Here is a 20,478-nt window from a genome sequence, read left to right as displayed (position 1 = left end):
AAACCCAGGACCCCTCCTGGAAGACAGCGGCACGCGCTCCCCCAGACCCAGCCTGACAAATCCAGCCCAGGAGACCTGGGAGTCCCGGGCCAGATCCCAAATTGGCGAAGAGCCTCTTCTCGGGAATTCCAGCCACATGGAATCCTCTGCCGACAGCCAGAGTCGGAGAACCGCAGGGGGAGGGTGGGGCCCGAGCAGGGAGCGCCAGGAAGGGGGTACCGGGGGACGCCCAAGCAGGGGCGACCGGAGAAGCGGCTCAAGCTCACCTGTCCCCAGGTGGCCCCAGGGGCCTTGGGTGGGTGAAGGGGAGGGCGTCTGCCCGTCTCGGCTCTGCCCACACCGGTGGGTGCCCCGGCACAGCTGCACTCGCAGGATGTGAGGGGCACGGCACCCAGGCCGGGCAGTTGGCCGTGAGTCTCGACTGGCGTCTTGCAGCCGGGAGATGGGCTGCCCTGAGGAACGGCCGGCGCCTCCTGGCACAGAGAGGGCCCCCGTGCCCAAAACAGCAGGCTGGGGAGTGGGGTGGGCAGTCAGGGGACAGTTGTGTTTTGCAGTTAAAAAAAAAAAAGTGAAAACCACAATGTCAAGCCAACACCTTGAGCCTCTGGCCAGACACCTGCCTGAAGCAAGCACCTCCAGCCAGGTGAGGGGCGGCCACAGGTGAGGCTCACCTGTGCTCCTTGCTGGGAGCAGCCAGGGAGGGCACTAGCCCCTGGGGACACACCACTCTGAACACTGAAGCTGGGCCCAAGGGCTTTGGGGGGCTGTGGGTGTCGGCAGTGACAGGTGGGTGGCAGGTGCAGGCCTCATCGGGCTCTGGAGCAGACCCTCAAAAGACCCCATAAAGTAAGCGAACGCCGCAGATCAAGCCTTCCGGCCCCTCCAGAGTGCGGCAGTTCCCAGGAAAGGCTTCTGGGAGTTGAGGGTCCCGCTGTGGGGTGGGGCTCAGTGCAGCACAGGGTGGGGGTCTGGGGCAGGGCTGAGGGTCTGGGCTCCCAGAGCTGGTAGTTCCAGGCTACTCTTGGCAGCCACCACCGGTCCCCACAGAGTCCCAAAGTTGCCCGTCCCCTTGAACCCCATTTACTCATCCCCCTCCGTGGACACTCTCCATTTGGGGGTGTCTCAGGGAAGGTCAGAGACGCGTTTGAAAGACCGTCTGGCCCCTGCCCCACGCCCCTCCCAGACGGGAGGGTGAGGAGCTCACCAACCCCTCCCCAGCCCACCCTGGACCTCCCCCCAGGACGCTCTTCTCCAAAGAAAACCCACCGGAGAGGCAGGGCAGGGGGGCACCCCCTCTGCCCAGGGCCCAGGGCCCCCCACCGGCAGGCTGCGAGCTGCAGGCCCGTCCCCTCCGTCCTGAGGTGCACGCGGCACTGCGCATCTGTTTCCACTTTCCAGAGATGGTTTCTGCCCGTCCCCGCGGGGCCGAACCGGGACACGGGAGTGGGAGTGTGTCGGGGGGGCCCTGGGGCTGGCGGCTGCCCGGCCACGTGGCAGCAAGGCCTCCAGGAGGGGCTGCACGGAGTCCCCCCACCTGTGCCCTGGGTCTCTAGGGGGGAAGAGGGACCACCCCCCCACACTGGGAAGAGAAAGGGGCACCCTCCTGACCCGCTGGGTAGCGGAAGCCGCCAGGAGCGTCCACTGGTGGGGAGCAGGATGCTGGCCCCCGCTGCGGAGAGGATGCCCCCGTGTGACTTCCCAAGGAAGCCCACGGGTGGGGCAGCACCCAGGCAGGGTCCACCAGGGGAGGGGCGGCCAGAGCAGGGGGACGCTGGCTGCGCTGACCCCGTGCCTGACCCCCAGGCCCTGCCCTCTCTCCCTCGTAACCCTCGGCACTGCTGGGGCCACAGTCTATGGCTGGGGGGCCCCATGGAGCCCTTTCCCTGCACCTGCCCGGTCAGGGTCCTGCTCCGTGGGCACCCCACACCCCACTGCAGCCCAGAGCCCCCGGCTCCCTGACCCTGCAGGCCGCAAAGCCAGGCCTGGCCCCAGAGCAACCACGGCGGCCATCAGGCTGGTGCGCAGGGGCCCCTCAGTACAGCATGGTGGGGGGGCCACCCCAGGCTGCAAGAGGCCCCAGTCGGATGATCCACCGATATCACAGCAAAACCTCCAGAGCAGCAGCCACGGTGCCTGCCCAGCACCCCTCCCTCCGGGCCCATCCCAGCCTTGCCATGGGTCCCCCGGCCCCTCCAAGCACGGCTGCCACCTGCCTGAGCCTCGGCTCCCACGGGACACGGTGTGGACCCCACGGGAACCCACGCTCAGCAGGAGGGAGCTGCTCTACGAACGGTGGTGCACGCCGGGCCCACGCCAACAGCTCAGCGGCACCGAGCATGTGGGGTCCTCCACCCCTTCCCCAGGCACATCCAGGAGATTGGGGACGGCCGAGGGTGGCAGCCTGGGCAGGGAGGGGCACGGGGTGCCGAGAAGAGGGCGCCCGGGGACACTTACCCAGGCAGGTCCTGCCGTCGGCGTGCAGCCGGAAGCCGGGCCGGCACTCGCACAGGTAGGAGCCTGGGCTGTTGACACACCTGTGCTGGCAGCCACCGTTGTGCACCTGGCACTCGTCCACATCTGGGTGGGAAACACGGGGACATGGGGGGACGGATAATGAGCCACCAGGTACCCACCCGTTTCCGCCCCAGGATACCCCCTGCTCAGCGCTGCCACAGGGAGACAGGCCTGGCCGTGCAGGGGGCCTCCCAGGGATCCCAGCCCCAGCCCACCGCCCGAGCGCTCCGCCTCCAGCCAGGTGTGCAGATGCTTCCCAGCCCAGCCCGGGGACCCCCTGCTCAGGCCGCGCCCCCAGCATCCCCTCCCCCACGCCTGCTGCAGCCAGAGCGGGAGAGCAGGTGGTGGCCCCCACCTGCCCCTGCCCACCCACCGAGGTAGGCGCACAGCGACCATGGCTGGCGTGGGGGGCTGCGGAGTGCAGGGGCCCAGCAACCTCCGGGCTGAACTTGAAGCACAGGCCATGTTCCTAGTCCCAGGCAGGGGGCGGCTTTAGGGCAGCCAGCTCGCGCCTCAGGGGTCCTCAGGGTTCCACAGACCCAAAGGGGAGCCTGATAACTACAAGATGCCCCAGCCCAGGCCACGGGGAAACTCCTTCAAAGGGCAGGAAAGAATCTCTGCAATGGGGTGAAGAGCAGGGCCCCCAAATTCACATGCAACTGCAAAAAGCAACCTTATTTGGAAATAACGTCCCTGCAGACGTAATTAAGGCTGATGAGATGGTGTCACCCTGAATTTAGGGTGGGCGCTAAATGCAATGACTGGGTTTCTTAGAAGGGGATGCACAGAGAGAAAGGGTCAAATGACAATGGGAGCAGAGATTGGGGTGTCACATCTACAGGCCTGGGACGCCGAGGACAGCCAGCAAACCGCAGAAGCTGGAAGCAGCCAGAGGTTCCTCCCCGGCAGGCTCCTGAGGGCCACAGCCCAGCAACACCCCGACACGGACCCGGCCCCCAGAAGTGGGGAAAATTAATTCCTGCTGCTTTGGGCCACCCAGTTTGAGGTACTTTGTGGTGGCCACCCCGGGAAGCCAAGATAAGCAGTATCAGCCTTGGGGCCCCCAGTGGGCTCCCCAGGACAGGAGGGCCACCGCCAGCCCCTGCAGCCCCCACCCCTGCCCACAGCACCCCAGACCCCTCCATGCCCTCCCGCTGCCCCACCAGGCAGCCCCTCTGCTCAGGCTCAGTCAGCGGCTGAGGGGCAGGGAGCACCCCACGGCCACAGGCGCCCCGCAGGGCTGGTGTCCACCCCTGCCCCTCCCCTGGCTCCTCGTCCCCAGTGTTCTGATGAGAGGCTGAGAGAAGAGGGGAGGACACAGGGCCAGCCAGGGCGGGCTCCCTGGGGAGTTCCCAGGCTCACCCACCACAGGAGAATGTGTCCCACCCATGGCCCCCTCACCGCCGGCTGCAGGACACCTGTCCCCACCTGCCTGGCTCCCAGCCCGGGTCTCAGATGTGTTAGCTGGAAGCAGATGTGCCCAGCCCAAGGCCCGGGAAACACCCCAGGTGCCCAGGGCCATGCTGGAGCAGGAGAGGGTTCCCCGAGACCCCTCCCTGGGCTGAAGCCGGCCCCTTCCCCGAGACAGGCAGGGCTGGCCATGGAGGACACACAGCGGGCACTCGGTGACAGTCACACCCGCCACGAGGCGGAGGCTTAGGGGCTGGTGGGCGTCTGACGGGTTGAGGCAGCCCTGCCTGCACAAGCAGGACGTGGCCAGTCCCTTCCATTCGGAAAGGGGCCGCCTCTCCCAGCGCCAAGGGTCCCGAGGCGGCCAGGGGGACGGACAACCAGGAGGGGTCCCCAAAAGCCTGGCTCTTGGCGGCTGACTCTGATGCAGCCTCTGCCTCCTGCCCCCAGCGCCTCGGCGAACTGAGCGACTACAGAGGTGTCCGCGAACCCCGAGAGCAGTGAGGCTGCCTGAGCTCCGCCCCGGACACCTGACGTGGAAGGTCGAGGGGCCTGGACGGCACTCTGGGAGGAAGTGGGGGTGCCCGGGGCCCAGGGCAGCTGTCAGTCAGCGGGGCCCCTCCACTCCCAGGTGTGGACCGTCCCCCCAGCCCCGCTCACACCCACCCCCTAAGGGCCCGGCTCACTACCCCTCCCGCCGGCTGCTCTCCACCCGAGGGCCGGCCAGACCTCGCCCAGCCCCAACTGCCCCTAGAAATTCCGGCCGAAGGAGAAGGGCAGGGAACGGGCTCTCCCGGGAAGCCTCCGGAAGGGACCAGCCCTGCCCACTCCCTGATGTCACCCTCGTTGGACTCCTGACCCCAGGACTGTAAGGTCACACATCCGCGTCGTTTTTAGCCGGGAAGGGCGTGGTCATCGGTTACAGCAGCCGCAGGACACGAACCCAGAGGGCAACGCCGCTGTCCCCAGTCATTTCCAGACTGTGGCCAATCGCGCATCCCAGAAGCCTGGACCCTGAGCGCCGGAAGTGAGTCCAGCCCTGGGCAGCCCGGCCCCAGCTCCGGCCAGTGGCTCCACCGTGTGCTCTCTGGGGAGATGGTCAGGCTCGCGGGAGCATCTGCTCCCCAGGGCATTCCCCCCACCCCAGGCCACAGGAGCCCCCGGGTGTCCCTGTCCCACAGGCCTGCCCTCACGGGCCACGCTGCCTGGCCTGTCCACAGGCAGGGCCGGATGGGGTCCAGTTGAGCCCTGCGGTGGGACCTGTGCCTGGGACACCCCAAATTGGTGGCACCCCAACTGAGCTTTGGTGTCTGAGACCCCTGAACTCCAGCAGGAAACGTCAGCTCTCTGGGACCAGCGCCAAGGGGTGCCTGACCCGCCGTGTTTGTGGGGGAACCCCCGGCAAAGGCTGAGAGGAGCTTGGAGATGGCTGACCTGTGCCATTCTCGGGGTAAATGCCCAGGACACACCTGCTCGTTCTGGGGCAGCAACCTGGCCCAGGGGCTCCCCAGTCTGGACTCTCAAGGCAGGGCCAGGCGCCCACACCTCCGGGGAGGGACGGGACAGCTGCAGCAGCTCGGACTTGGAAGCCGCGGGAGGAGCTGCCCTGGGCTGGGGCCATCTGGCCCGCTGTGGCGACAGGGCCATGACCCAGACTGGCGGCTATTTTAAGTGACAGCCGGGTCAGGGCTCTGCAGGAAAGTCCCCGAGGCCCTCGTGGTCCCCTTTGGTGGCCCCTGCTGAGATATGCAATTAGGGCCTTTGGCAGCCTGGCCACGGGGTCTGCAAGCAGCTGGTGACACATTTCTACATGGGCTGGTACCCCGGGAGCCGGGCTAGGCCTGAGGGGGGCAGGCAGGTCATCCCCAAGGATGCTGTCCAATCTAACTCCAGCCACACCCCGGGAGCCTGTGACCACCATCCCCATCGCCCCCCATGCTGGCTCCTGCCCCGAGTCAGCTGCCGCTCAGGAACCCACCCCAAAGAACCCCTCCTGAAGCTTCACCCTGCTCAGAGCAAATTGAGCCTTCTGGGTCCTTCCAGAATGCTCCACTCAGAGGTGGTGATTATGAACGCAGAGCCCTGCTTACCCTTAAACACGCCACTGGGTCCTCACCCCGCCATCTGTGGGACTTCCCTGCCCCCAAAGCCCCCAACCCACAGCCGCTGGATGCCACTGTGGAGAGACACCGGCCCCAACAGGGTGGAGTGACATGGGCAGGGGCGGCCGGCTCGGACGAACAGTCTGTGCCCTCGGGCATGGGGAGGGCGGTGTCAGCCCCGAGCCCCGAGCAGCCTCCAGTGACCCGGGAGGCTGGGAAGGGGAACCCTGCCCCCCCCAGGTGATGACTCACTGGGAGCGGCCACCCCCCCCCCCCACCTTGCATTCCTGAGGATGCCTGTCTCCAAGACTCAGGATCCAAGGAAAGCTCCAAGGAGCTCGGCCAGGGGCAGGTACCAGATCCAAAGTGGGGGGACGCCAGGTGCACCCTGGGGTCGCTGGGGTCCTCAGGTCCCAGCCCCTCCGCTGACCGGGCCCAGAAGGCTTGGGGGCAGGGAGCGGGCGCAAAGGGCAGAGCAGGAGCCAGGGGGCAGGAGCCACAGGGCCCAGGCGGGACCCAGCCCCGCTCCTCCACATCTGCCACCCGGCACCAGCCACAGCCACACCCTGGGCCGCCTGTGGGCTGACCCCGCGCCTGTCGGTGCCATCAGGGTGCAACGCCCCCACCCCGCGCCCAGAAGCAAAGACAAGTGGTTGTTCTGTCCCCACCCGTCAGGGAGCAGCCTGCGGTCACCCAGGCCCCAGCCGTCCCCAGGCTCCCTCCGGCTGCGCGCCCTGGGCCGCGGCGCCAACTTCCTAAAGAAGAAACAAAGGTGACCGCCGGCCGCGCCGCCCACCTGGCCTCCGCAGGGCGCCCCCGGGGTAGCCGGCCTGCTCCCGCGGGCACGGGTGGCAGCCCCTCCACAGGTAGCGGTAGTATGTGCCCGCCACGCGCGCCAGGCCCCCCAGGAGCCCGAGGCACCAGAGCGCCGCCAGCCCGCCGCGGCCGCGGGGCGCCCGCATGGCCCGGGGCACGGGGACCCGCCTCTGCGCTCCTCGCCCGGCGGCGCCTCCCGGCCGCGATCCGAGCTCGGCGCCGACCGCCCGACCGCGCGCTCCGAGGGCGCCCGGCCCCGCGCTCCGCTCCGCTCCCGCCGCCGCCTTTCTGTCCGCGGCCCTCCCCGCGCCCGCCCGCAGGTGGGGGCCGCCCCCCGCGCGCCCCGCCCCCAGCCCCGCCCCCGCATTCCGGCGCGCGCGCTCACAGGCCGCGCCCACGTGCACACAGACCCGCCCGCGCGACATAGGAGAGCCGGACGCCCGGACACCCACGCGGGACCATGCAGGGACCCAGACGTGCCAACACGGGCACACGCGGGTGAACACGCGCACACACACCCACGCAAACAGAGAAACATTCACAGACACGCAGGTACACTTGCACGGGCACACACGTGTGTTCCCGGTGCCAACAGGGAAAAGAAACCAAAGCAGAGCAGGAAGCCCCCCCACCCCCACCCCTGGGGCGCTGAGATACAAGGTGAGGGGTGAGTGCTCAGGTGCTCAGGGGCCACCTCACCAGTGGGAGCCCTGGCGGTGAGGACCTCCACCCCAAACTGGGGGGTCCTCACCCAGCACCGTCCTGCCCCTCCACCACCCCCATAGGACCGGGTCCAGTATGGGAGCAAGTGGGGAGTGGGATCCCACACCCACGGCAGGCACCGAGGGGGACAGATGGCAGGAGGATCTGCTGGCAGCCCTGCACCGGCTGAAGGCTGCAGAGGTCAAGGGGCTGCCTCCAAGCCCAAGGCCTGAGAGGCGCCCCACAGGGCAGTGGGTGCAGGGGCGGCTCACCCAGCAGGGTCTCCAGAGCCCCAGGACCCTTGGCTCCCTCCCCTCCCCTGCACCCAGGTGTCGCCAGGCCGCCGGCTCAGTGCTGCACTGGGACGGAGTGGGCAGTGCTGGCCACACCGAGGCCATGCCCACTGCCTGGACCCCGGCACCCACTTCCAGGCCTGCCCTTGGAGCTGCTTAGCACCCCTGCACGGAAGAGTGGGTCAGGGGGCAGAAGGGGCTGGCTTCCCACCCACACCCAGCACCCGGTTCTCTGCAGGGGCTCCCTGATGCTTCACCCCCAAAAGTCAGAGGCAGTGTCCCTAGGGTTCCATCCATGCCCCTGAGGACAATGGGAGGGGTGTGCACACAAGACCACAGGGCTGGGGCTGTTTCGGGGGCACCCAGCTTGGGGCACCCCACAGACCCTCCCTCAGGAAGGACAGGGGCCGTGATCTCTGATTGCGTGTTTCTCTGTGGGGCGGTGACTGTCCCCATCTTAGAAGTGGGGAAACTGAGGCTGGAGCAGGCTTAGACGCCACTGTCGTCACCAATCTAGCCACATCAATGGCCCCCCACCCCAGCCCTCAGGACCTGTCCCTGAGCACATGGCCCCAGCTGGGCCCAAGGAGCACCCCCGTGTGGTGGGAGAGGCAGCACCCCCAGCACCGGCGCCCTCTTGCCAGCTGCCCTGCCGCCCCCTCCACGCCCGCGCCCTGTGGAGGAGCCCCCTGGGCTCACGGCAGATGGGACTGCAGGGGCTGTTTGGAGACGCCTTCAACCCTGGCCTGTGTGTGCATTTCCACCCGCGGCTCACAAGCAGCACGAGGGCAAGGGGACCCCTCCCCCAGCTGCTGCCCACAGCCTCGCTCTCATGCTGCCCCCCAAGTCTTGCCCACCCCAGGGGAGGTGGTGGTCCCGGCTGTCAAGACCCCGAGGCAGGGAAGTGCAGATGCTGGGAGTCTAACCCTGCGCTGTCCCCTGAACTGTGACCGTCCCACCGAGATGTCCCCCGAGGGTGAAACCCACACCCAGGTCAGAGGCTTAGAATGAAAGAAAATGTAAAATATTTCAATGATCATTTCCATATTGACTCCCTGTTGAAATGATCATATTCTGGATATTGGGTTAAATAAACTGTATTCCTAAAATTAATTTCACCTAGATCCTTGTTTTTTTTTTTAACGTGGCTATGGGAAAATTTCAAATTACACAAGCTGCCCACGTGTGCCGCTCACACTGGCTTCTGCAGGACGGCTGGTCTCCCCGCAGCCTGCCCCCACGCTGCTGGGCAGTGGCGGAGCTGTGTGACCCCCGGCACCCCCCGAGCCCCTCAGCACCTGTTTCCTCATCGGTAACGAAGGGCTGGGCCCGCAGTGCCAGCTGGACGTGAGGACCCCTGGGGTGACGGGGAAGGTCCCGGCTGAGGGAGGGACAGTGCTGCCCCCTGAGTGGGGCTCAGCAAACAGGGGTGGCGGGTCTGAGGATGACCGCCCCCACCCACCCAGGCCCTGAAGCTTAGAAGCCACCCCGAAGCTGAGCAGGGAGCCCCACGGTGTGTCCGGAGCTGCCTCGGGAGGGCCGGGCCCTGGCAGCTGGGGCTGTGGTGCCCAAAGCTTCTCAGAAACTGGCCAGGCCATGGGACCTCCATGGAGCCCCACGGCCCCTGGAGAAAGTCCCTGTCGCATTATGGACACCCCCTCAGACACCTGGAACCCCCACTGCCTCTGCCCGCTACCCAGCAGCCCCCATGCAAGCTGGGTAGGGACCTCTCCTCGGGGGCTCTCAAGTCCACCCAAGGGCAGGCTGGGCAGCCTGGGGCCAAGCAGATCCATCTGGGTCAGCAGGCGAGGGGCCGCCCTGTGCCCCCAGGGGCGAGCCGTAGGGTGCAGGCAAGTCCTGGGACCCTCTGGACCTCAGTCTCTTCATCTGTACCAAGGGCAGGGGCTACCGACCCCAGCTCAGGGTAAGGAGGGCAGCAAGCCTGGCAGAAACAGGGCCAGGCGTGCCCCCCACCCCTGCACTGAAGGGGCCGGCGGGGAGGGGTGATTTGAGTGTCCTGGGGCGGCTCGCAGCACACCCAGGTTTTCAGAATGCTTCGTGACAAGTTTGGGCAAAACCAATCCTGTCTTTCCAGCCTGGGAAACTAGGTCTGGCTTCGGCCTGCTGCCCCACGTGCCCGCCTGGCCCTCCCGGTGCCCCAGGCAGCCTCCCTGCCCACCCAGGCTGCAGACCCACCTCGGGGCTGCCCTCACCAGGCCCCTGCGACACCCGTGGCTTCCGGTCCATTCTCTCCCTGCTGCCCCCACCCCTCACTGGCACCCAGCCTGGAGCCCTCGCCCCCACCACGGCCAGCATGCGCCCTGACCTCTGCCCTCCGGTCCCCAACACTTCCCCAAGGGTCTCCGCACAAGCAAGTTTTCAGAGAGGAAATAGCTTGTACTGGGTCACGTGGACAGAGGGGCATGGCCGGAAGGGACCCACGCCATGTCCTCCCCGGCCACCTCCTCTGTGGGGATGGCTTTCTGTGCCCACCTGCAGCTCAAGCCCAAGTGGGTGGAGGGAGAAGCACAGGGGTTGGGGGGGGGGGGGTCCATGCTGGGCTAAGGCCTCTGACGGACCCCGGGCCCGAGCGTGGCCGGGACGCTCCGGACCCAAACCCCAGCTCCGCAGCAGCTCCCTGTTGCCCCCCACCCAGCAGGGTCAGAGGGCACCTGCCTGGTGAATCCCCCAGCCCGCCTTACCCCGAGCACCGGCCATTGTGCCCAGGCTCCTGCATTCGGCCGGGCCTCCTCCGCTCCTCCCCATTCATTCCTTCACCACTCACTCATTCATTCAATAATGATGTGGGAGGCCTGGCTGGGCAGGACACAGATTTCAGGGTGCAGTGAGGTCTCCCCACTCGACAGAGAGGGCCGATGGCTCTGGGCCCTGGGCACCCGGGCGACGGGGCCCACAGCCACCCCTGCTACCCCTGCCACCCCCCTCAGAGCCGCCGGGCGCATCCAGGGCCCGTGGCGGTGGGGTCTGGAAGCTGTTTGGGAAATGCTTTCCTGATGCAGAAATGCAGGGCCGGCGTCCCTGCCCAGCGGAATGTCTGTGTGTCAGCAGAAGCACGGCTGTCCCCCGCCAGGCTGGCTCCTGCTCCCCGCTCCCAGCTGGGGGCCCAGGCGGGGCGAGGTCCGAGGCTTCCCCCACGTCCCCGCCCCCGTGGTGCTGGGTCTGGGCCACGGCAGCCCCGACACCAGGACTTCGGGGTACGGCTGTTTGATCCCACAGGTGCCGGAGGCAGGTAGCAAAGCACAGCCAGCCCACTGGCTAAAGCTGCTGCCCCCCGCCCCTGCCCCGTAGTGTGCCCCCAAGGACACCTCCTTCCCCGGGACACCCCCGTGGCCACCTGGGGGCCTGACCCACTGCTGAGGGTCCGCGTCACCCAGGCTGTCCTGGCCTCCGGCCACAGAGCAGCCTCTGGAGGTGCCTGCCAGGGGCGTGGGGGCCCCCAGGGGATGCTGGACCTCCAGGCTGGTCCCCACGCCACCCGACCACCCTCAGACATGGCCATGACTCTTAGGACGGGGCTCCAGGATGGCGAGCCCGGCTCTGCAGGCCTGGCTGGGCCCGGGGCCTTCCCAGATCCCGATCTCCCAGACTGAGCAGGAGCTGACGGTGGGATGGGGAGAGGAGCTGGACCCTCTGCGGGTGAGTGGGTGGGGGGGTGCCCGGGGGCACCCCGAGGCTGCCTGCCCTTGGGGGTGGCGGCTTGGACACCTGAGCAAGCCCTCCGTGGGGCCGCCCGGGGGCTGGGGACAGAGGCCGGCCTGACTGTGCCTGCACGAGGGGGACGGGCCCCCCGAGTGCGGATGGCCACCCAAGGAGGGCACTGGGCTCTGGGCTCCCCACCCCGTGAAGAAGACATAGCCACGTGGCTGCTTCGGCCAATGAGGCGCAAGCAGAAGGCGCAGGTGCCACTTGGGCGGCATCCAAGAGCTCACGCTGGGCGACCACCTGGACCCGGGTGTGGGAGGGCCCCCGAGAACCACGCAGGGGGAGGTGAGGGCAGAGGGATGGGGGGCCACGAGGTCTGACCAGGCAGCGCCAGGAAGGTGGAGGAGGTGGGCGGTCGGCCAACGCTGGCTTCATTGCACCTAGGGGGCCGCAAACGTGTGTGGTGGGTACCAAGGGCAGGGGACACAGCCCCAAGTGACCGGACGTCCACCTGCAGGGCCCCTCCAGCTGCAGGGAGGACTGCTGGAAGGGGCCGGAGGGTCACTCTCTTAGGCTTCTCTTCCATCGACCAGCCCAAGGACCCAAAGCCTCTCGGTCCCCAAATCACCCTTGTCTCTATGTCCCCTGTTTCCCCCCCCAAAAGTGGTAAAGGCCCCTTTGTCACCTGGGAAAGTGACCTGGGCCAGCTGTGTCCGACCCTTGACCTGGAGAGCCGAGCCCAGAGCAGGAGGCCTGCCTGGGGAGGGGGCCAGGCATGGACACACGGCCTCCCGCGTCCCTCCCCACCCCGTGCCCAGCACCAGTGGAGAGCGCCAGGCCCCACGCCCGGCCCCGGAGGAGCACACAGAGCCCGGCCTCCCAGAGCCGTTCCCGCGGCGGCCTGGCGAACACATCAGCCAGCCTCAGCGCCACCCCAGCCAAAGGCAGGAAAATTAAAACCAGGGTTGTTTCCGTGGGCCCAGCCGCCACCCCTGGCTGCAGCTGTCACCTCCTCTCACACATACGGGGCCCCGGGGAGAGCCCAAGATGGAACCTGCCTCCGTCACAGACGGCTGGGGGTCTCCAGACCGCCCGGCCCAGCGCCAGGGAAACCCAAGCCGTGTCTGTCCGGAGAGGACCCCAGGGCAGGCCACAGGCCCTCCCAGACACGTGTGCACATGTGTGGGCATGTGACAAAGCACGGGGCCTCCCCTTACTGCTGCCCCGTGGCCGTGCCAAGGCCCAGGTGGGGGCCAGAGCCCTGGGGTGCTGACCCCCCCCCCAAAGACAGACAGGCCCCCCAGGGCAGACATCCCCCCAGAACCCGGTCTCTGGTTAGGGGAGCAGGGACGGCAGAAGGGGCAGCTGAGGTCCCTGGGTGCACACACCATCCAGAGCAGGGGAGGGGACGGGAGGAGGGCGGGTGATGGAGGGCTTCCTGGAGGAGGCAGCAGAGGGGAAGGGCAAGGGCAGGGCATTTCAGGGGCGTGAGCACGCTGGCACGTCAGGAGGACACTGGGGCAGCGCAGGGTTGGGCTGGGAGGAGAGGCAGGCCAGGTCAGTCGAGGACAGACGAGGAAGGCCTCCACACGGGGCCGGACAGCGGGGCCGAGACATGTGTCCGGAAACCCTGCCTGGAAACGCCGGCCTGTGCTCGGGGCCCACGGTATGCGCCCAGCCACTGGGGCAGACCAACAAGTGGGTGCCAGGACACGCCACCAGGCCTGCTGGGACCCCAGCCACACCTCCTCTGGCCTCTCCCTCGACCCGACGCACTTGGCCAGGGCCCCGGCTGTGAGCACCTGCGGTGTCCGGAGTTGGCAGAGCCCGGCCGTCTGTGGCCCCTGGTGCTGCCTCACCCCGGGCACGGGGTTCACCCCAGCCCAGCAGCTCCTGCCACCTCGCCCCACGGGGCCCCACCGCCCAGCAGACCAGGCTCGGGGACCCACAGTGCCTGCAGCTCCCCCTAAACCCTCCACAACCCCCTGCTCTGCCCGGGCTGCTGGTGCCCACCGGAGCATCCACGCCTCCCTCTCGACCTTGACACTGGACATGGCACGAGCCCTCGAGCGCCTTGTTTCTGCGACACCCTTGTGGGGTCTTTCGGTGCTCTCCCCTCTGCTCTCCTGTTCCGCCTCCCCACGCCCACCCAGGATCTGAGAGCGGGGAGGCTGGGGAGGATCCCACAAGGAATCTGCCCCCCACAGCAGGAAGCAGAGTCCGGGTTCGGGGGTCAGGGGTCAGATAGTGCAGGAAGGATGGAGACAAGTGCGACCACAGGCCCGGGCAGCACACGGATGCCATCAGGAGGCTGCGCGGCGGGGCCGGGGGAGCTGAAGGGAACCAAAATCATGGATGGAGAAATGGAGGGGAGAGTCCTCCCCAGCAAGGCGGACGGGGCGCCCAGGGGATAAGGCCTGCCCTTCCCGGGAACAGGGCCGGAGGGGCAGGGTTCCCGGGCTGGCCTGCAGGCACTGCTCACGCCTCCCAGCCACCTGGCCGCTCAGACACAGGGCAGGGAGCAAGGGGCTCTCAGCTGGTGGCTTGTTTGCCCCACAGGGGCTGCCCCAGGGCACTGCCTGCCAAGCAAGGCTACGGCACGGCTGGGTTTATAGTTAGAACATCCTCACCCTCTCCTTGTGCCCTGAGCCTGAGAACAGTGGCCTCCAAGGGTCAAATCATGCCCCCAAGTCACCCTTCGGCTATCTCGGGGGTGAGGGACTTGAACCCAGCCCCTCCTGACCCGTGTCCAGCTCTGTCGTCCCACCTCTGCCTCCAGATCCTTCTACCAGCCAAGGGTGTCCAGAGCTGGCTACTTGGAAACCCTTGGCCGGCCCGGCCTGTGAGTCTCCTCCAGGGAAACGGCCCCAGGCCCCTGGACGTGGGGTCAGCCCCCACCCCGGGCAGGGCCCTGCCTTGCCATCACCAGCCGGCTCCAACTGCCGAAGCTGAAGGCTATTATTTTTCTGCCTTGGCCTTGACCGACAATGTCCCTGCCAGAACTTGCTCTCTAGAGACACGAAAGTGAGCCTGAGTCAGGAGACGAGAGCTTTTAACTCTCGGCACGTCTGATGGACGAGGCCGCAGCCACGGGCGCTCTTGGGAGAGCCGCCCTCCCGCCTGGAAGGAATTAGCTGGCGCCCGTGTCCAGGGACAGCCGGCCAGAGAACACTGGCTGGGAAGGCCTGGATTCCAGAACTTACAGGAAAGAGACTTGGCCGTGAGAAGGCCAAGTTCACACCCGGGCTCCAGGGCCTACAGGTGTGCGCGGCAGGCAGATGGGCCGGGCAGGTGCCACCACCTGTGGCCTGGGCCCCTCACCTGGAGGGGCAGCCTTTGCTACGGGCTGAGTGGTGTCGCTTGGGGCCCACTCAAGGCCCAAGCCTGGTCCTGTGGATGAGATGTTATTTGGAAACAGGGTCTTGGAGACGTTATTCGTTAGATGAGGCCAAGTGGGAGTGTGGGGGGGCCTGATCCATCGTGGCCGGCGTCCTTCTACAAAGGGGAAAAAGACACGGACAGACAGACTGTCGGAGGGGAGGAGAGCACGTGAAACGGAGAACAAGCCAAGGGACGCCAAGGGGGGCCGGAGAGGCCAGGACGGAGGCTCCCCAGTGGTTTTGGAGAGGGCCTGGCTCTGGCAGCACCCCAAGTCTGGCCTTCCAGGCTCCAGAACGGGGAGAGCAGAGATGGCTGCTGTTTGAAGCCCCCCAATTGCATTCCTTTACGTCCAGCTGCCTAGGAAATGAATCCAGGCTCCACCGCCATCCGGGGGGCCTCAGTGCCAGGCCCTGCTGTGAAGGGCTGAGAGCCCCTTCCCCTTCCAGGAGCCGTGGGCCTGAGAAGGAAGCCCCCCACCCACCCATGATGAAGGGCCTCGGGGAGGGCAGCAGGTGCTACAGCCCGGCTGGGGCTCCCGACACCTGCCACGGGCACAGGGACGAGGGGGCGTAGGAGCCCCATGTTCCCCCTCCCTGGCAGGGCACTGGTCGCAGGCACCGCTGAGGGACAGCAGCAGCTGGCCGGGGTCAGCCCGTGACCCTCGCAGCAGGGCTGGGTCCCCACCGGCCAACAGCTGGTTGCTGCCCAGGTTCTCTCCTCTGCCTCGGGCAGCGAGGACTGTGCACCTGTCTCATTCCCGCGGAGGACAAGGGGTGCGAAGACAAGGGCTGGGCGGAGACAAGAAAGCGGCTGCAGTGAAGGCCCCGACAGAGGGGAGTGAGGGGCCCCCCTGGCCCCAAGACCATCCAATTAGAGCAGGCAAAGGCTCCCTGGGGACACTGGGGAGGAGGCACATCGCCTCGGGGCCCTGGACCATCCTGGGGTCCCCCCTCACCCTTCAGAAGGGCCACCCCACATGGCGGGGGCACCGGAACCATCCGCTGACCCTAGCTTCAGGCCAGGCCGAGGGCCTCCATCCAGAGCAGGCCTCACTCGCACCAGCTCCCGTTCCCCGGGGACACCCGCCCCCTGCTTGGCCCCGGCCTCCTTCCCAGGCTCCCTCCTTATCTCCTGGACAGAGCCGAGGCAAGCAGGAGGGGGACCAGCAGGGCCAGCTCCGGAGCAGGGCCCACTCCCCCACTCCCAGCACAGGGAGGAAGCCCCATGCACCCCAGATTTAGGGAGGCCCCACCCTCAAGGAGCCAAATGCTCCAGGCCTCCTGGCCCCAAAGGGCCCCGTGGAGCCCCAACTTCATCCAAGCGAACTGGCAGTGAGGCTGGAGGAGGGACGAGAGACCCAAAGCCAAGGTGGCTCTACCCCTCTCCTGTGGTTCCCCTGAAGCCAGGGACCTGGGGGCCTTCTCAAGGTGAGGTGCTGGGCCACAGGCCTCAAGGCCTTTCCCCAGAATCTTCTGGAGTGCCCTAAGTGGCAAAAATATGATTTTCCACACTTTATAGATGAAGAGACTGAGGTTCAGAGTGGTAGAGTCCTCACCCAAGGCTACCCAGTAAGGCTGAGCCAAGGCTCTCACCAGGCAGCGCTGACACCAAAGTCTGGCCCTGGCACGGCCTTCAGAGGAGCTTCAGTGGGAAAGCTTGTTTCCCAGCCCAACGCCTTGCCGAGCCTCTGCCCGCCGTCCTGGGGTGAGCTCCGGTCAGCTGGAACGGATGTTCTAGAACAGAGCCCACACATCTCCCCAGGGCCCGCCGGCTCCTGCTGGCCAGACTCATGAAAACCACGGGCCCGAGCCCACTTACCGGGGGGTGGGGGAGTTGGTCCCAGGGACGGCGGGCCCAGCAGCAGGCACTGGCCTTGCCTGGCAGACGCACCCACTCCCATCCCCGCGGCACAGCGAGCAGTGCGAAGCCCAGAGACTGTTCCAGAACATGACACGCACACGGGTCTGGACCCACTTCCAGACAGCGAGCCAGGGCGGCCCTCCAGCCGGCACCCCCACCAGCGCGCAGCCTTACAGCATCGATTCATCGCCCTGGGAGCCTTCTGGGCTCACCCCACAGCCTCACCCCAGGAACCCGGGATGCACCGTCCCCTGCTCCCAGTTACATCCTGGTTTCCTGCCAGCCGTGTGCTCAGTCAGCCGCTCGCCAGAGCCGTGATGTCAGTGCGGCAGGCTGGCTGGGACACGGGACACACAGCAGGCCTTGGCGTCAGGCAGAGCCAAAGCCGGGTGATGACGCGCAGCCCCAGCCATCTCAGGCCCGTGGGGCAGGGGTGCACGCCCGGGGGCTGAGGCTGGGCAGGGGTGCGGCGAAGGGGCCGGTGCTGCGGGGACGCCAGGCCTGGGGCCAGATCCCCAGCAGAGACGGCAGGCCAGCCCCTGCCCGGACGCCCCGGTCACCCCCTCTGTGCCCCCAGCCTGAGGCAGCCCGGCCAGATGACGAAGACCAGGTGTCCGGAGGCCAGACGTCCCCCCGCAGGGAGGCGGGTCTCAGGCCCGGGGTGGCGGACGCACTGCCCGGCTCCCGCCCGATGGTTGTCTGGGCACTGGAGGTTCCCAGACCCACAGACCATTGCTGGCCCCTGGGGGTCCCCAGTCAGCACCAGGGGATGTAACCAGGGCAGCCCCAGAGGAGTCAGCTCACAGGATCCAGACCCCCTCCACCTCCAGAAGCCCCTCCATCCCTGGGAAGGGCTCCACGTCCCACCCTCTCCACAGGAGGAACAGATGGGGGGGGCCTGGGAACCAAGCAGGGTCACCTGGCCCCTCCCACAGGCCCCTAGACCCCAACACACGACCTCCTGAGGCCGAGGAGCCCCCCCCCCCACCATCCCACCCTCGGCTCAGGCCAGGGAGGCACGTGGAAGGCAGGGCCCCGGCTCTCCTCCCACCCCCGCCCCTCCCCACAGAAGCCAGCCTGGGCAGACCCCGAGCCCAGGGCCTGGAGGGGGGCCTGTCTGACCCCCAAGCTCCAGCTGCACCCTCTGAAGGGCACTCCTGGAGCTGGTGCAGGGCCTCGGGGCCTCACCATTGGCTGGGGTGGACGGGACGGGGCTGGGCCGGCAACTCCCCAGAAGGACCCCCATGGGGTGGCCGGTAACTGGGCAGCCCGGAGGCAGCAGAGCCCGAGGGGGATCTGGGCACACCCCCTAGGACAGCCCCAGGGGAGCCCATCAGCAAGCCGCCCTACCAAACCCCGGAGCCTTCCAGCAGGCCCCTTGGCGGGGTCTCCTGAGGGTCCCATGTCCCTGTGGTCGAGACAGCCCGCCCAGCCCGGGGCTGGCACAGTCAGGGAGAGCTGGGGGCCCGGCTGCTGCCAAGGGGGCTGGTGTCACATACCCACCCCCTACGCCAGGTGAGCCAAGTGGGCTCAGGGGCTGAGAACTGGAAGGGCTGCGGTCTAGAGGCAGTACCTCTTGGGGTGCCCCGGGCTCCCCAACAAGGTGGGGTCTCGCTTTCGTCACAAGCTCTAGGCATGTCAAACCCAGAGGAGCAGCCGTGTCCTGGGCGCAGAGACGGAGCACAGAGCGGCCGGCTGCAGAGGTTGGGGGGGCTGCCACAGAGAGGGCTGTGACCCCAGGAACCTGGGTGGGGGCGAGGGGTGAGGAGGGGCTCATGGCCCTGGGGGTGGGCCCTGGGCACCAAGAGGGCAGCCCTGACTCACCCAGGCACCAGCCCAGGAACCCCACTTTAGAGGGGAACACTTCAGGCTCTCGAGAGTGAAGGCCCGAGTCCTGCGGCCCTGGAGAGTGTGGGGTGACCAGCCCCCTCAGAAGGGGGAGGCACAAGCTGATGGCCACTGTAGGGCAGGGGGAGGGGGAAGGACCCCAGCCTGGTACCCTGGGCCACGGTTCCAAGGGGGGCCCAGCCCCTGGGGACAGGGAGGCGGGAGGAGGGGGCCCGGCCCTGACAGGCGTGTCTGGGGCGGCTCCGACCCCCCCCCACTGCCGCCCTCCCCCCACTACCACTGCCTCCCCTTCCCTCTCTCCCGCCTCGACCCTCGTCAATCCCATCACTCTCCCGGGGTAATGCTCTGTGTCTGCCCCTGAGCTCACTGACGTTCTGCCAAGGATGAGCTGAATGTCAGAAACCGCCAGGGTTGGCGATGGCTCCCTCCCCGGGGCTCCGTGTCCTTGTCGGGGTGTGTACAGGCCCCCGGTGTCCCCGAGCCCACCCAGCCACACAGGGCTGCTGCCCCCTGCTCGGGGCCCACCCCGGCCTACCCCCATCCCAGGCACCACACCACACAGGGCCTGTCCCCACGCCCACCCGTCCCTTCCTCAGGCCCTAGGGTGCCCCCACCCCCGTCAGGTGGGCTGGGGCTGGGCAGTGGGGGGCAGGTGAGCTCCTACCTTGGCAGGTCTTGCCGTCTTCCTGCAGCTGGTGGCCTGGAGGACACTGGCAGTAGAAGCCCCCCACGGCGTTGCAGCACCTGCCCTCGCAGTCCCCGCTGGCATCACACCCGTTCGTGTCTGCGAGGGGAGAGAGGCAGGTGGGTGGCCGGCCACGCAGGGACCTCCTGGGCCAGTCGGGGGCTCTGCTAGAAGGAGGGGCCCGCCACGGCCCCCCAGCACCCCCCACGCCCTTGGAGCCCCTCGCCAGGCTCCCCCCACCCCAGGGGACATCACCCAGCAGGGACAGGCCCTGCAGGCAGTTGGCGAAGCTGACGTGCAAATTCCGCCAGTAGCAGAGCCGCCTCCAAAGCGAGACCCTCCGAGTGCCCACATGAGGGGCTTCTCCCACGGCGTTTGCAGCAGAAACGCCATCTGGATGGTTCAGTAGACCCGGCTCCCTCGTGAGGGGCGGCACCCGGCCTGGGTCCCCACAAGATGTGTGCTCAGGTCCATCCATCGGCCTCAGCTTGGAATTTTCCAGGGAAAACCAGGCTTCCCTCCAGCTCTGAGGACCCCACCCCCCCCGGTCAGCCCTCATGGGACCTGGCCGGGAGGCCCAGGCCTTATGGAGGGGTCTGCGGGAGAACGTGCCAGTGGAGCCCCTGTGCTGCGGGAGGGACAGGGAGGTCACGGCCTGAGCACCGGGCTGCGGAGTGGTCCAGCCTGTGAGACCCAGGCCCACGGCTCTCCTGCCCTCCCCGGGGCTGGCGTGTGTCCTCCAGGCTCCCGGTCCCCGCGGGCCTCCCGATGTCCTTGTCCGAGAGGCCCCCACCCTCCACCCTTCACCCTCCACCCTGTCGAGCTGCCCCCACTGGAGGTCCGAGGGGGCCGAGCCACTGGCCCCACAGCCTCCCAAGGGAAAGGCTGCTCCTTCCTTGTGGGAGAAACACGGCTGAGGCAGGTACAAAGCAAACCCCGGGAAGACGCAGCCCACGGACGGCCAGTGCCAGGGAAGCCAGCGGGTGCTACGGGGGGTGAGCCAGGCCTTCCCAGACCCCAACCTGCCCCAGACTCCCCCGAATGTCTTCAGCGTTTCACGCGGCACCTCCCTAGAAGATTCTGAGCCTGGCTAAGGCCATGGGGTGGCCACAGTCCCCTGGGAAAGGCCGTGACCGTGACCCACAGGCCGGTCCCCTCTGACTGCTGGAGCGCTGCTCCACGCGGCGTGCCAAGGCTGGCGTCA

At 67.6% G+C, this 20,478-nt stretch overlaps 1 protein-coding gene across 1 annotated transcript in view; it reads right to left on the bottom strand.

Annotated features, from left to right (window-relative positions):
* Positions 1 to 262: 262 nt before the first annotated feature.
* Positions 263 to 20,478, bottom strand: part of MEGF6 (multiple EGF like domains 6) — a 65,918-nt gene continuing 45,702 nt past the window's right edge. The window contains exons 4-6 of the mRNA XM_037810519.1: positions 19,254 to 19,373; positions 2,455 to 2,577; positions 263 to 510 (exon numbers count right to left, since the gene is read on the bottom strand). Coding sequence (XP_037666447.1) covers positions 263 to 510; positions 2,455 to 2,577; positions 19,254 to 19,373 — 491 coding nt within the window. The remainder of the gene's footprint in view (positions 511 to 2,454; positions 2,578 to 19,253; positions 19,374 to 20,478) is intronic.

Source organism: Choloepus didactylus, chromosome 2 (assembly GCF_015220235.1).
Source record: "Choloepus didactylus isolate mChoDid1 chromosome 2, mChoDid1.pri, whole genome shotgun sequence".
Lineage (NCBI taxonomy): Eukaryota > Metazoa > Chordata > Mammalia > Pilosa > Megalonychidae > Choloepus > Choloepus didactylus.
Note: the sequence above shows the minus strand (reverse complement) of the source record. Positions and strands in the feature narration are given on the sequence as shown.